The 16,520-nt window shown below is 41.1% G+C and overlaps 1 protein-coding gene across 6 annotated transcripts in view; it reads right to left on the bottom strand.

The window, feature by feature from the left end:
- Positions 1-16,520, bottom strand: part of poc1bl (POC1 centriolar protein homolog B (Chlamydomonas), like) — a 41,639-nt gene that overhangs the window by 22,157 nt on the left and 2,962 nt on the right. For 4 of the 6 annotated variants that reach the window (XM_069913629.1, XM_069913631.1, XM_069913630.1 and 1 more), the window contains 3 exons: positions 6,708-7,135; positions 2,015-2,184; positions 629-818 (listed from right to left, as the gene is read on the bottom strand). In XM_069913629.1, the coding sequence (XP_069769730.1) occupies positions 629-818; positions 2,015-2,184; positions 6,708-7,084 (737 nt within the window). In that variant the 5' untranslated portion in view covers positions 7,085-7,135. Of the gene's footprint in view, positions 1-628; positions 819-2,014; positions 2,185-6,707; positions 7,136-7,228; positions 7,254-10,637; positions 10,738-16,520 lie in introns of those variants that run through there. The other 2 variants (XM_069913633.1, XM_069913634.1) reach the window with 2 other exon arrangements.

The following is a 16,520-nucleotide window of genomic DNA, read 5'->3' as shown; positions in this document are numbered from 1 at the left end:
GAGATGACTGCGAAGTGGTGACATTCACCCACATCTTTGCAGAATGCAGACTCTTAGTTTGTTGAGAAGGATGCAAGGGTCCTTGTCAAGGTTTATCCCTTGCAGCAGTGTGACAGAAGAATTTCTGATTTATGGGCTATTCCCAAGGACGCACAAAGTCGGACATCCATGCTGTAAGACCATCAACTTTGTGAAAGAACACTTTGGTCTGCCCGAAACCTGTTGATTTTTCAACACACAGAGATGTTGGTCCAGGAATGCTGCCAACTGGCACATTCCAGGCTCCAGTACATGCTGACAGACACACCGAGGCTTGGCACAGGTAATGCGAGGACACTGTTGGGAACGACCACACTCTAGATACCTTCCATTACCAGGCAGTGCAGGGATGAGTCCAAGGGGAAGCCCCTCAAACATGGAGGCAGTGGGGGGGTGTACCTACAAGGTGCCAAGTAGTGGCAATGGTGTAAATAGAAATTAATGTAACTGTGAACAGTGATGGAAATGTATGAATATGAAACGAAGGGTGGGAAGAGGCTTTGAACTATTTTCCTTTTGTAAATAGTTCATTGTGAATAGTCTATTTTTGGTTTTAAAAAAATGGGTATACAAAAATACATAAACATACCTCTCCAGCAGCGGCTCTAACCAACCAGTGACACACTCACAGTGGCAATCCAAAAATGTGAGCACATCTCCAGTCGAGAAAGTAGCACCAATCAAACGAGCACGCACCAATCCCTCCCTCTTGTTGGTTCGAATGAGACGTACTCGCTCAAGCTTACTGATATATTGCTCCAGTTGGGACTTCAGATAAACTAAAAATTCAACAATTAATTCCTTTAACATGAATAAATTTTGTTCCGATAGAGTTTCATATGTAGATCCAGCAATTCAGCATTTTTTTTTTAAAACATAATATTAGCATCAAAGGCATGACAATAACTTTTTAAGACATTAAAGCATGAAATTATCAATTTAAATTCAGGGTATCATTACAATAAAGAACAAATTCAAAACCCATCAGTAAATCTCTGATAATTTGACATCCTCACAACTTTGATACTGCTGGAAGTTATTTGATGTTATTTTTATCAACAGTCAACATTTTTTTCCAAATATATTACGAAAGTAGAAGATATTTTCCAGAAATCTGGTGATCTTGGGAATCAGAATCCGAGTGAGTTTAAAAGGGAGTATAGGAAATGGGCTCCCACTGAGATTCAGGGTATTGGTTTTACTGTACATGGTTTCCACCTAAAACAAAAGGGAATTTAGATGGAAACATTTATCTAGAGAGTGGCATCGATGTCTAATCTGTTGCTGGAAAACAGCAGAGATTATTTAAAAAGGAATAGAGAATTATGACAGTGAAATGATGCAGGACCTTGGTAATATTCTGTGCAAATTTTTTTTGTGCATTGCTACAAACTACACTTGACACCCAGAAGCCAAAGATCACCTGCCCGCCCACACTAATTCATAATGTGGGAAATGCAGCTGAGAGCTGGGTTAAGCTCAACCATGGCCATGACATCATTAACATTGCATATAAACAGCCAACCTGGGAATCCCAAAGCTTGCTAGGAATTTTTGTTTATATTTGTGGAAAGAATCGCCAGGTGGCAAAATCAGGGATTTAGAAACTATCAATCTATTTTCCCAAATTCTTTCATCATGTTCTCCTTTTTTATATTTTTTTACATTTTGTTTCTATTTTGAAACATTGAATATTAAACAACATTAAAAACTTGCTCTGGTTGGACCATATTAAGGCTGTTCTGGCAACAGCTGCACCTACAAAGAAATGTTCGTGTTAGTACCAACGTCCCCAGCTAAAACTCTTCAGTACTAATACAGAGATAAATTTCACAGTGATTTATTTAGAAAGTATATTTTTAAATAAATTAGTTCAGCAAAATTCAGAAGAGACAAAAATTTACAGTTTGGGTTATCTATGTAGTAATTCTTGGTATGAAAATATTATATAGAAATTTTTTTGTAAGGTCCTTACTTCGATCGCTGTAGTCATCTACCAGTATGAGTTCCTTCAGAAGAACAGCAGGCGATGTTTCCAATACACTGTGAATTGTGCGGAGAAGGGTGGACCAAGCCTCATTATAAAATGCAATAATTACAGAAGTTGTTGGAAGCTTCCTATAATTGAATTTTTTTGCTCGGCATCTGAAATGAAGCAATCATAAAACATAATTTAAATTATTAATTTTCTTAAGGTCATTGATACTGGGTTTCTACAAAACTCTTTCTTCAAACACCATTTTCTTTTTAGTTGATGGAACATACAACAGGACAAAAGTGGCACCGTTAGCATCTTGGACAGTGCAACGATATTATATCGTCAGCAACCCAGTTTCGATTATGGTGCTGCCTGTAATGAGTTTGTATGTTTTCCCGATGTCTGTGTGCGTTTCCTACGAGTGATCGGGTTTTCTCCCACAGTCAAAATTTGTACGGAGTTAGAAGGTTAATTTGTCACAGAGATGAGGTGCAGTCACTAACAGATTGGTGCAGAGCTCAAAATCTGCATCTGAACGTTAATGAAACAAAAGAAATGGTTGCTGTCTTCAGGAGGACCCAGGGGATCACTCTCCCCTGGATCACTGACAGTTCTACAGTTGAGGCAACCAAGAGCATCAAGTTTCTTGATGGAAAATCTCACCTGGTCCCTCAACACCAGCTCCATAGCCAAGAAAGCCCAGCAGCACCTCTACTTCCTGCGAAGGCTGAGGAAAGTTCATCTCCCACCCTCGGACCTCACTACATAATAGAGGATTTATTGTGCGTATTCTGAATAACTGCATCACCACTTGGTTTGGAAACTGAACTACTTCAGACCGAAATACCCTGCAGGAGAGAGCGGAGTCAGCAGAGATCATTGGGGCCTCTCTTCCTACCATGACAGAAGGCAAATAATACTGTGAAGGACTTTTCACATCCCTCTTGTAAACTATTCTCCCTTCTGCCATCTGGAAGGAAGTATTGTAGCATTCAGGCCCACACATGCAGAGTGTGCAACAGATTTTTTTCCCCCAAGCCATCAGGCCCCTCAATTCCTAGAACATATGTGTACTAGTATATCATGGATTTTGATTGTATTATGTTTTAATATATTAACTCTTATTTATGTCAATTTGTTTCATGGTCCTGGAGAAATGCTATCTCATCTCTACTGTGCACTGCATTAGCAGTTATGGTATGAATGACAAATAAAGGTGACTTGATTCGACTTGGGTATATTTGGACAGCACAGGCTAGTGGGCCAGAAGGGCCTGTTACTCTGTTGTATTTCTGAATTAAAAGATATCATTTGTGAATTACTCTATTTTGCAAGAAGTCTGAAAATTCCTAATTTGTGAATGCTGATTCACTGCAAGATATTATCAATGAATGCACTTTTGAACTGTCAACAGATAGTGAAAGTAAAATGGCACAAAATATAAAAACATAGTAAAAGTCTTCAAAATGGCTAAAATCAAGTCCCTTGGAAGATGAGATGAGAAAAAGGTGGGTAGTCACCCAAATTAAATAGTGGGGGAGGGGAGGTGTGGAGTGAGGGGCAGGGGAAAGAGCATAGTCCCACAGGCAGGAAATAGGTGGATAAGGGAAGGAGGGTACACCAGAAAACAAGGGGGGGGGGGGGAGGGTGCCTCTGTGAATGAAAAAGGGAATGGAGAGCTGGAGGAAAGACAAAGGGATGGGGAAGAGAGGGAGAACAGGGAGTAGGCTAGCAGAAACTGGAGAATCAACATTAATGCCATTCAGTCAGAGAGTGACCAGATGGAAAATTAGGTGTTGCTCCTCCATTTTACGGGTGGTCTTGGTTTGACAGAGCGAGGCCATGGACAGACACGTGGGCAAAGGCTAGAAGGAGGGCAATGGAAATGGCATCATCCGTAGGTGATTGGATCTGCATCCAAACTGCAGGGGTGGGGGGGGGGTCCATTGAAGGGGCAGCAGGAGCTTGATGTGCCCCATGACAAGCCTCTCAAGCATTTCATGATGATGGACATGAGTGTGACATGGTGGTAGTCATTGAGGCAGGATACAGACAACTTCTTTGGCACAGGGACAATGGTGGCAGTGGCTTTGAAGCACTTAGGGACCACAGCGCTACTCAGGGAGATGTTAAAGATGTCGGTGAGAACATATGCCAGCTGAGCCGCACATCCCCTGAGCACTCTGCTGGGAATGTTAGCCGGTCCAGCAGCTTTCCTTGGGTTGATTTACCTAGTTCTCTCTCAACATCGGCCACTGTAACACACAGCACCTGACCATTTGGTGGAAGGGTGGTCTTCTCTGCTGCCACATCAATTTTCGCCTCATTTCATTAGGGAGGGAGGCATCACCAGCACATGCAGATGAAGTAGTCTTATGGTACCTTGGATCCCCTTCCATTTGCATCGCATGCCCTTGCTGTTCCAGGAAGTGACTGTGAATGCACTGGGCCTCCGCACACTTTACCTCCCTGACGGTCTTAGACACCTTGGCTCTTGCAATCGCTCGGGCTGCTTTATCACACGCTCTAAAGGCCACGTCTCGGTTCCTGAGCAGCATCCGCACCTCCACAGTCATCCATGGCTTCTGATTAGAGCGAGTACTGATGTACTTGGGCACAGTGACGTCATCCGTAAACTTACTAATGTAGTTGGTCTCTGTTGCCATATACTCCTCCAGATTGATGCAGTCACCAACAGTTGCTGCTTTTTTGAACATGTGCCAGTCACTGAGTTCAAATTAATCTTGGAGTGCATGAATGGTCCCCGCTGGCCATGTAGTAACCTGCTTCAGGACTGGTCTGCACCGTCTAGTGAGTGGTCTGTATGCTGGTATTGGCATTAGAGATGTGGTCTGAGTATCCAAGGTGAGGGCAGGACTCTTCCCGATACGTGTCGGAAATGTTCGTGTACACAAGGTCCAACATGCTCGCTGTTCTCAAAGTCCACATATCAGGGTGTGCAGTCTGCAGTTCGTTTACCGCTTCTTATAGTTCAAAGATCGCCTCCTTAGTGTTAGCGCTGTGGGTGGGGGGGGGGGGTGGAGGTTGTTGTACACATACCTACTATGAGGACCGTGGTGAATTCGGAGGTAGATAAAATGGTCTGTATCTGACAGTCACAAATTCCACCAGCATTGAGCAGTGACCAAAGACTCATGCAGAATCCTTACACCATTACATGTTGGTGTAAGCACACAGGCCACCACCATGGGCTTCTCCACACAGAGCAGCATCTCTTTCAGCCCAAAATAAGATGAGCCCGTCCAGCTGTTTGCAGTGTCCAGGTCTCTGTCACTGAGCCAGGTCTCTGTCACTGAGAACAACAGTCCGTTTTCCCTCTGCGAAGCTCTCTCGAGTCGGATATCGTCCATTTTATTCACCAGGAGCAGATGTTGGCGAGCAGGATGGATGGGAGAACTGGGCGGCAGAGGTTTTCTCTCAGCCTAGCATGGACCCCTGCTCACTTACTGCCCTTCCTCCACCTCACACACTGCTTCCTTCTCCTCTGCAACCCCAAGGCTTTAAGACCTAGTCTCCACAGTACCCCATGGTCACGTAGCTCAGCCTGTAGGTCTTCCCAGAGGTGAGTTGCTGCATTTCTAACTAACTTTTAAGTTTTTTTTAAACTGTAGCAATGGATAGTCATGACTTTATAAATTAAAATTATATCACGATATAGAAGTGACTTGGGCAGAGAAAAGAGACATCCCTCTTTGACAGCCAGAGTGGATGAATCACAAATGGACTATCTGTTCTCTGGAAATGACAATCCTTCCCACCAAACTCTCCAGGCCTTGGAAGAAAATCAGCAAGTCCATCTCGCCATTACACACAATACCAACATGCAAACAGAAGAGTGAATAATTGCTCAACAGATTGAATTTTAGGACAAGTCTGTGCTTATTGGCATTTAATATATCACTTTTCATGTTCATATTTTCATGGTAAAAAAGATAAATTTCATTATGAAAGAAATGTTATTCCATTTAATTACTGCAAATATATATTGTTGGCAAACTGTGCATAACATCCTTCAGTTTTCTGAACTATTTTATTTATCACATAAGAGATCATTTTGAGCTCCAAAAGCCTTCTCTGTTCCAAGAGTTGCAAAAAATGGTTTGAAAATGTAAGTGTTCTCTGTTGTGAGCAAGCACTGAAAAGTATTAAGTGCATATCCAAAAATTCAAAGCTGTTTACTCTTCAGCTGATTTGCTGCACGTGATGTTTTTATTTAAAATCAATTGCACTGTTTGAGACTTGCCTTTTCATTGGATGTCCTGAATTTCCAAAAAAAATCTACTTTATAATTTTCCATTACATTAAATAGAGATAAATCCTCTGCTCATACTTATACATAGCTTGACATAAATAAAACTGAAATTGCACCAATATGTTTTATAAACAAGCACCAAGTTGTCAGGTGTCGAACTATCAATGCACAATTGTACCCAAGGTAAACAAAGTTTGGTCATTAGTTTCTGTATCAATAAGGAACAGCAGTGAACAACATGATTGGGCTTTTCCAATTACATCCATATTTGCAAACATATATTGCATTCATAATTATGGAAGAGGAAAAACACTTAATTTTAACCAGCAGTGCTATGTGTTATAAATTTAAATCCAATCCCAACATTTCCTTTTCCAAATTAATCACACACCACCATGAGTTTAAAGACAAACTTACTCATACATTCGGTCATCCTGAATATGGCGATGCAGTGATATTTTGTCACTTAAGTAAGCATTAATTGCATATCTCTCAATACTCTCCTCCTCTTGCTTTTTCTCCTCAGCATTTAAGTTCAGATGCACAGCTTTACCCAACTCCCCGGGTCTATTCATATCAACAGGAAATTTCTCATAAAGTGACCGTGACAGATCCTCAGTTTGCTCATCATTAGAATATGTTCTGCTCTTCCTTTCCTCACGAATGCTCTGTCCAGCAGAGTTAGAAAGAGGGAAGATTATCAGTTCAATAACAATGTAAGTAATCCACAGTAAACTGATTAAAATACAGCTCTTCCCCAGCCAAGTCCATTTTAGTTTCATGGAAATCTTCATGATGTTTCAACAATGTTGTCCTTGTGGACACCTGGTCATGGACTGGAATTTCTGTAAAGGAAACATTCACAGAAATCAGATTAGCCCACTCCTGGAAAGTCATGCAAAAATCTAGTGTAACTATAATTAAAGACAGTACATCACCGTAAAACTTCCAAAAGATGATCATGGTCCTTAATTGCTCATTGAGTAATTAGGGCTGTGGTACATATAATATTCTTTTGCCTTGCACCAATCTTAATCATATATTTATGTTTTCTGGTAATCCTTTGAATCAACTGATTCATATCCGGGGTGTGCCACGCGATGACGTGGGGTTAGACTGATAATCCCTGCTCTCCTCAAAAAAGTGGCAAAAAAGGTTATAAAAGTTAAGAAAGAACTACCTGAAGACACATAGAAGACATCAACAATGCCACCAAAGAAGGATAAAGGCCTTACTGGAAACCCTAAATGGATTTTATTTTATTGCTACGACTTTACCTGCAGCATCCACCACACCGCCATCCAACCCGCCCTAATTAGTTATGGTTTAAGATTGTTATGTAAACTGCAATTAATTAATTAAAAGATATAGGTTTATTAGACAGGCTTTTACTTTTTTTTTCCTACTTTTTTGGGGAGGGAGGGGGTGGGTGAGGGGGAGAAAATATATAAAAACTGCATTACTTTTGTGTCGTAGTTTTTAATTATTCTTATGTTATGGATAAATACTGTATACGTTTTGATGCAAATGGAAAGTAACATTTATATAAAAAGAACGGATTCATTTCAGTACCGTGGTGCTACCACTATGTGTATAGATGTACTGTATGGGCTGGCCCACCCTCTGAACCTGTGACTCCTCCCTCCCAGATATCCCCATAAAGGCTGTTATGACCAAACCCCTCTCTCAGTACCCGCCTTGGAATCGGGCCAGCAACATGCAAGCTGTGCTGACACTTTAAGGTGATTAAAGCCTATTAATTAGGATTCCCTGTCTGACTGTGGTTGATTGGTAGTACAAGTACCACATGCATTAATTTATTCAAGTTGAATAACAATCTGAATAATTACACTGGTTGATTACCCTTCATACCAAAGACAGCAGCACATACATTTAATTGCCATTGAGCAAGGATCACTAGCCAACCTCGAAACATGAACAAAGCAAGAGGAACTCAGCAGGTCAGACAGCATTCCTGGAGAGAAATTGTTAGTCACCATTTTGGGTTTTTACTTCACATAACTTGTTGCACCACCTCATTCCATTTCAACACTGTACTTTTGTAGGTTTGTCCAACTTCAACCTGCCTCATTAGAATGCTCTCTATCAAATGATGCCTTTTTGTCAACTTGCTTTAGTTTTCCCCAATTCCCAATCTAATCATATTCATTCCCATTTGTGAAATGCTTTATGACAATTTGCTTTTGGAAGGAAACTTTTAAAATGCCACCAGTTTCTCTAAAGACATGGAGAATAGGGCCGTTATAAACAGAAACTTTTAATTAAGCACCTCATCTTCTTCAGACCTCAGGTCACTCAGACAAGAACTGTACTGGCAACAGGGCCAAGTTAATGTAACCTCCCATAAGTTGAAAAGATCCCCAAGTTTTCAGCTGTACAAGAGCAGGAAATAAAAGCACACCAACAAAAATATGCTTTTAAACTTTGTATAACTTGCGATAATCTCAAACTAAATAACTATTCTTGTTGATATTTCAGTATTTTAAATAATTGAGATGATTGCTTCCAAGGGTGGTTAGTGCATTTTTGGTAACTTGCATCTTTTTGATTTAATTTAAAATTTAATGGATTGTCTTCTCTTGTTTAAGCACAGTAACGGCAATTACTAAAATTTTGCATAATCATAATTAACTTTTAACCAGCTGTCAAAGCATTTCTGAGGGCAGAGCTTTCTCATTAACTGAAAGTATGGCCACGTGCTCCACAGAGTTTTCCTGATCAGGAACCAAGTTTGCGACCAAACTGTTAGTGCGGGTGAGTGTGATGAGGGAAATGGCAAACACTGAGGCAGCCCAGACAGAAACATCCTGCAGGCTCTGTGTGGCACACCACTGCACCAAGGGAAGTTCAATTCTGTCTGTATGCAATATGGTATGATTTCATTCAAAATTTGCTCAGAATATTTACTTTGCAATGTCCTTTATTTATGTACCGTAGCCAAGTAGTTGCAGTGGTAGGAAATCACACTGTGAAGGTAAGGTGTGGGACTGCTGCTGAATGGGGAAATTAGAGCGCCAGCCACAATACCAGGCACTGATTTGCACTCAGTTCTGTCATTCATGACAAATTAGGTGAAAGGGACTGCTGAGGTGCCTCCTCTTCTATCGCCACTTCCTCCTCAGATTGCCGCTATATAGTTCACAGCAAGAGCTGTCCCTCATTTGGCATGCCCCTGTTGCTTGCAATATATCACTACAAATCACACTCTGGTACTTCTCCAGAGTAGTGTGAGCAAAGGAAAGATTACTTCAGCACACCAAACTGCTCCATCACATATTCTGCAGAAACATTTTCTTCTTGTACGCATGCAGACTTTGCACAGCAGAATGAAAAAATCAAAACACTCTAGATTCTGGAAATCTCAAATAAAACTAAAAATTCTGTTAATACTCAGCAGGACAGAGAGCATCTTTGGAAAAAGAAACACAATGTTCTAGGCTAAACGTCCTTCATCAGGATATAATGGTGAAAGGCCGAGATGAAAGTTGGAGTACTGTGCGCAGTTTTGGTCACCCTCATACAGAAAGATTTCAATGAGATTGAAAAAGGGCAACAAAAATTTACCAGGATGTGGCTGGGTCTTGAGGAACGGAGTTACAGGGAATGGTTGAATAGGTTAGGACTGCATTCATCAGAAGATTGGAGAATGAGGGGAGTTTTGATAGAGGTGAACAAGATTATGAGAGGTACTGATAGGACATATGCAAACAGGCTTTTTGCACTGAGGTTTCACGAGACAAGAACTAGAGGACATGGGTTGAAGGTGCAAGGTGAAATGTTTAAGTGGAACATGAGAAAGAAGTTATCCATTCAGATGAATTGCCAGTGGAGGTGGTGGATGCGGGTCCAATTTCAACACAAGATTGGATGGTTTCATCGATAAGAGGTGTGTGCAAGTAGCGGATCCAGCAGCGGATCGATGGGATGAGATGAAATTAAAAGCTCGGCATGGACTAAACAGGCTCTACAACCTGTTTCTGTATTGCATTGTTCTATGGTTCTAACTCTTTTCATCCATTTTACAACATAAAAATTTGCAGCACATTACATGCCCTTCATCTCACATCACAGTGCTGACCTAACAGTAGCCAATAATTTCCCTACTGTACTGTATAACCCTCCATTTTTATCTATTCCATGTACCTATCTAATAATTTCTTGAAAGATCCTATTGTACCTATCTTCACCACTGTTGCCACCAGCGCATTCCATACACCCATCACTTTCAAGCACCTAAAAACTATGCCCCCTTACGCTAACTATTTCATCCCTGAGAGAAAGCCTCTGACCATTCACATGATTAATGCCTCGTATCATCATATACACCTCTATAAGGTCTCTGCTCTTCCTCTGTCCATCTAAGAAGAAAATACCAAGTTCACTTAAAATATCCTCTTAAGGCGTGCTCTCCAATCCAGGCAGCACTCAGGTAAAACTCCTCTGCATCCACATCCTTCCTGTAACAAGATGACCAGAATTGAGCACAATATTTCATGCAGGATCTAACTAAGGACTTGTATAGCTGCAACATTATAATAAATATGGATAAAAATTAAGAAGAAACTGTAGATTCTGGAAATTTGAAATAAAATCAGAATTACTGGAAACATTCAGTAGATCAGGCAATATCTTTAGAAAGAAAAATGGAGCTGACATTTCAAGCTTATTACAATTTGACTACGTATACTGTACGACCAAACAAAACTGTATCTCTGGACCACGGTGCACATGGATTCAGATGCAATACACATCATGTATACATACAAAATATAATATAAATATATATAAATATTTTGGGATGATTTACTCAGTTGCAGGATACTGTTCATCAATCTCATAACCTGCAGGAAGAAGCTATTTTCCACCTTAGCAATTCTGATTTTGATGATCTTGTACCTCATTCTTGATGGTAGGTCAAATAGACTGCTTGCTGGTTGCAAAGAGTCTTCAATAATTGTTTGAATCCTATTTAAGAAAGCTCCCGATGAATGTCATTAATAGAGGAAAGGGAGACCCCAGTGATCTTCCTGGCTGCTTTGATGAGCCTCTGTATCAACTTCTGGTCTGATGCTTTGCAGCTACCATACCAAACAATGATGTAGCCAGACAGGATACTCACTTGTGCTGTAAAATGTTATCAAGCTGCAAGTCAATAGCCCTATCCTCCTCAACCCTTAGAAAGTGAAAGTATTGCTGCGCCTTCCTGACTAATGAAAAGATGTTGAGGGTCCAGGATAGGTCATCTATAATATAGCACACCAAGGAACTTTACACTCTTTACTTTCTCCAATTGTGAAAATAACAACATTGTTCAACATTAATATTTCAGTTGCCACACTGCACCTCATGATGTTGAAAATAGGCCCAAATGAGAAACAATGACTGCTACAAAACCAAATTTAATGCAGTAGGAGATGGCAAAGCTTCACTCCCAGAAGAATTCGATACCTTCTACGCCGAATTTGACCACAAGAATAAGAAATAACCACCACTGAGCAGCCCCAGGTCCCTTTAAGATCTTCTCCTACCCTTAAAGGAGAATAACATGCGAGCTGCATTCAGGAGAGTGAATCCAAGGAAAACATCCAGTCCGGACGGAGTACCCGGCTGAGTATTAAAAACCCATGTTGTCCAACTTGCCAGTGTATTCACAGATATCTTCTACATCTCACCCCAACAGGGTATGGTACCCACCTGTTTCAAACAGGCTTCAGTTAAACTGGTGCCCCAGTATAGTCCGCTGACCTACCTAAATGACCATCAACCAGTGGTATTAATATTAACAATGATTAAGTGTTTTGAAAGGCTGGAGTTGAAGCACATCAGCTCCTGTCTGAGCAGTGACATGGATCCGTTCCTATTTGCCTACTGTAGCAACAGGTCTGCACCACATGCCACCTCACTGGCTCTTAACAAAACCCTGGAACACCTGGACAGCACAGGTACATTCATCAGGATGCTCTTTATTGACTACAGTTCGGCATTCAATACCATCACCCCCTCAAAATTGATCAGCAAACTCCAAGACCTGGGATTCATACCCCACTGTGTAATTGGATCATGGATTTCATGATCTCCAGTGAGGATTGGGAAGAACATCTCCTCACAATCTCCAACAGCATCAGAGCCCCACAGGGCTGCATTCTTAGCCCTCTGTTCTATTCGCTATACATCCCTGACTGGGGCCATGGTTCGACAACATCATCTACAAATTCAAAGACTATACCACATTAACGGGTTGTATAAAAAGGGGCAATGAGTCACCATACAGGAGGGAGACTGAAAACTTGGCTGAATGGTGCACCAACAACATCCTCACACTCAACGAAACAAAAACAAGGAGCTGATTGTTGATTTCAGGAAAGGAAAACCAGAGATGCACAATCATTGGGGGAAATCAGAGTCACCATCTCAGAGGATCTTTCCGGAACCCAGCACACTAATGGCATCAAGAAATCATGTCAGCACCTTTACTTCCTCAGGAGTTTGTGGAGGTTTGGAATGACTTCAGAAACCCTGGCAAATTTCGACAGATGTGTGGTGAAAAGTGTGCTGACTAGCTGCATCATGTCTTGGTATGGGGACACCAATACCCCTGAGCATAAAGCACTGCAAAAGCTAGTGGACGCAACCCAGGACAAAAGCTAGTGGACACAACCCAGGACATCACAGGCAAAACCCTCTCCACTATCAAGAACATCTATAGGGATCGTTGCTGTTGGAGAGCAGCAGCAATCATCAAGGATCTACACCACCCAGCACACTCTCTGTTCTTGCTTGCTACCATCAGGAAAGAGGTATGGGTGCCACAAGACTCACACCACCAGGTTCAGGAACAGCAGCTCCCCCTCCACCATCAGACTCCTCAACAGCAAATTCAATCAGGGACTCATTTAAGGACACTTACTTATGCAATTTGTTGATTTATTTCTCTCTGCATTGCAGATTGTTTTTTTTTAATTGGTTTCCATATATATTGAGTTCAGTTTTTTTTTTGCACTACCAATAAGTGGTAAGTAATTCTGCCTCGCCCGCAGAAGAATCTCAGGGTTGTTTGAGATATCATGTATATACTGTACTCTGACAATAAATGTGAAATCTAAATCTGTAACCTGTCAACCACACCTACAATCAAAGTCCAATAAGAAATGCTAAAAACATTTGTTTAATAAAAGCATTTGCTCGACTCAGCCCAACCAAATTGCAACCTCTTGTCTTCAGCTCAAACACTGACCCCGCATTTTATTACTGCTTTCAAAGCTTTTGGCTAACAAACAAAAAATGTGTTTGAGGATCAAAACATCAAACTTCATCACCAGGATTGGCTAATTTGCTAATGAAACTCAAATCCTAAAAAAAACCTAATACAAAACCATCTGAACAGAAGGCAAGCCATAATCCCTGCTGTCCTTCACACGGGGCACATCAAGGCAATGGAGGTCAAACCACCGCTATCTTGGCAAAACCTAAATCCACTGGAAGAATAACCAAACCAATCAGCATCCTCTTTCAGCCAACATCCTGGCATTGAAGCCCCAATTACACTCAGTCAGCTCAGGGCAGGCAACTATTCTAAAAGATTACCAATTGAACACAGAAAAAGATTCAAAGAGCAGCCTCAAAATCACTTGTAAAAAAAAATAAACACCCCAATCAACATGGTAATTACCAGCCAATGACCATAAAAGGGTAGAATGAGCACTCAGAGTGGCATTGAAAATCATTCTATATGAGCACACAGATGCCTGATGCAAATGGTGGAAGCAGCAATCACCTTATAACCTATCATTTGTTCCCTCTGGGACAGCAGTTCCTACATTAGTCATCTCAGAACTTGGATAATCAAAGGGGAAACAAGTTATCCTCAAGTCTAATGGAATGCCTAAGAACCTAAGAAAGAAAGATAAATGTTATTACAAAGAGGTCTTGATTTTAAATGGAGACTACATTCTTCCAGGAGAAAAGAAAGTCCAAGCAATGCAGAGGGCAAATGGAGGTTTGCTGCATAATGCACTGGGAAGTTTTTTGCCTGTTATATTTGTATGTTTATGGAGTTTTGTAAACAATTAAATTAGGATTGTTTTCTAACTTGATTATTTAGCATTACAGGAATAGAAGTTGCATTGGCCAATAAAATTTGAATATTTAGAAAGGTATTATCTTATTATCCACTAAAGAAAATTGAAGAAGCCGCAGAACATATATCAAATACAAGTTCAAATTTATTGTTGGAGAGCATACATGACATCACTTACAACCCCGAGATTCTTTTTTGCCTGCTGGCAGAATTTCTACTTACTGATGTGTAAACAGTACTCAGAAAAAGATACTTATACAAAGAGAGAAATGTAAACAAAGCAAGAAATACAAGCAAAAGGACTGTGCAAATACAGTAAAAATAAATATTCAGTAATAATGAATGCGCAAAGTAAGAGTCCTTAAACGAGCCTCTGATTGAGTCTGTTGATAGGAGTTTGATGGTGAAGGGGGAGCAACAGTTCCTGAACCTGGCAGTACAAGCCTTGTGGCACCTATACCTCTTTCTTGATGGAAACAGCAGGAACAGAGCAGGTCCTGGATGGTGAGAATCCTTGACGATTGCTGCTGCTCTCTGACTGCAGTGTTCCTTGTAGATTTTCTCAATGGTGTGGAGAGATTTGCTTGTGATGTGCTAGACTGTGTCCCCTTCCTTTTGCCTTGTTTTCCAATCAGAGATATTGGTGCCCTCAAACCAGGTCATGATGCAGCTGGTCAATACGCTTTCCACAACACATCTGTAGAAGTTTGCCAAAATTTTCCATGTCATACCAAATCTCCACAAACACCTGAGGAAGTAGAGACGCTAATGAGCTTTCTTTACGATGACATTCATGTTAGGTCCAGGAAAGATCCTCCAAATTAGTGAATTCCAAGAATTTAAATTTGCTCACCCTCTCCACCTTTGGATCGTGCACCTTTGGTTTTCTCTTCCATTGGCAGCGTAAGTTAATTGGGCAGCATGGACACATGACTGAAATAGCCATGCTGTAGGTCTAATTTTAAAAAATTTTTAAAAGTCCACAATCATCTCCTTGATTTTGGTGACATGAGTAAGGCTGCTGTTAGCACATGTTTTAGACAAGTTTTCCATCTTCCTCCTATATGCTGACTCATTAGCCTCTTTTTAAGCAACCCATTACCGGGATATCGTCAACAAATATGTAGATGGTGTTATTGTCCTCCCAAGCCACATGGTCTGAGGTGTAGAGCAAGGGGCTAAGAATGCAGCCTTGTGGTGCTCTGTTGTTGATGGAAATTCAGGAGGAGATGTTCTTGCCAACCTGCACTGATTGTGATCTGTAGTTGAGGAAATCCGTGATTCAATTACACAGTGCAGAACTGAGTCCCAGGTCTTGGAGTTTACTTATCAGTTTTGAGGGAATGATAGTGTTGAATGTTGAACTGTAGTCAATAAATCTGATGTATGCATCTTTGTTGTCCAGGTGTTCCAGGTTTTGTGTAGTGCCAATGAGATGGCATCTGATGTAGACGTGTTGCTGCATTTGGCAAATTGGAATGGATCCATGTCACGGCTCACACAGGAGCTGATATGCTTTAACACCAGTCTCTCAAAACACTTCATCACTGTGGATGAGTGCCACTGGTCAGTACTCGTTCAGGCAGGTAATCACACTCTTTTTGGGCACTAGTTTGATTAAGGCCTGTTGGAAACAGGTGACTACTATGCCCTATTGGAGTGATAGGTTGAAGATGTCCATAAAAACATTGGCCAGTTGATCACCAGATTGTCAGTACTTGGGAGGTACTCCTTCTGCTTTTCATACATTCACTTTCCTAAAAGCATCCCATGCAACATCTTTGGATATTAATAGTAGAGGATCATCAGGGGAAATAGGGGTGCACAGCAGTTCTTCCATGTTCTGGTGGTCAAATTGGATGCAGAATACATTGAGCTCATCTGGGAGTGAAGCTTTGCTGTTTCCTATTGCCCCAGATTAGACTTTGTAGTAGGTTACGTCACTTAGGCCCTGCCACAGCTGTTGGGTATCCTTCACTGTTTCTATACTTATCCAGAATCTTCACTTCACCCATGAGATGGCTTTCTGTCAATCATACTTGCTCTTTACGTAGTGTTCTGGATCTCCAGGCAAATGCCTGTGATCTAGCTCTCAGCTTGTTCCAGCTTTCATTGTTCATCAAGCCTGACCA

This window comes from Narcine bancroftii, chromosome 1, assembly GCF_036971445.1.
Source record: "Narcine bancroftii isolate sNarBan1 chromosome 1, sNarBan1.hap1, whole genome shotgun sequence".
Classification (NCBI taxonomy): Eukaryota; Metazoa; Chordata; class Chondrichthyes; order Torpediniformes; family Narcinidae; genus Narcine; species Narcine bancroftii.
The sequence above is the reverse complement of the archived record's forward strand: the minus strand, read 5'-3'. Positions and strand labels throughout refer to the sequence as shown.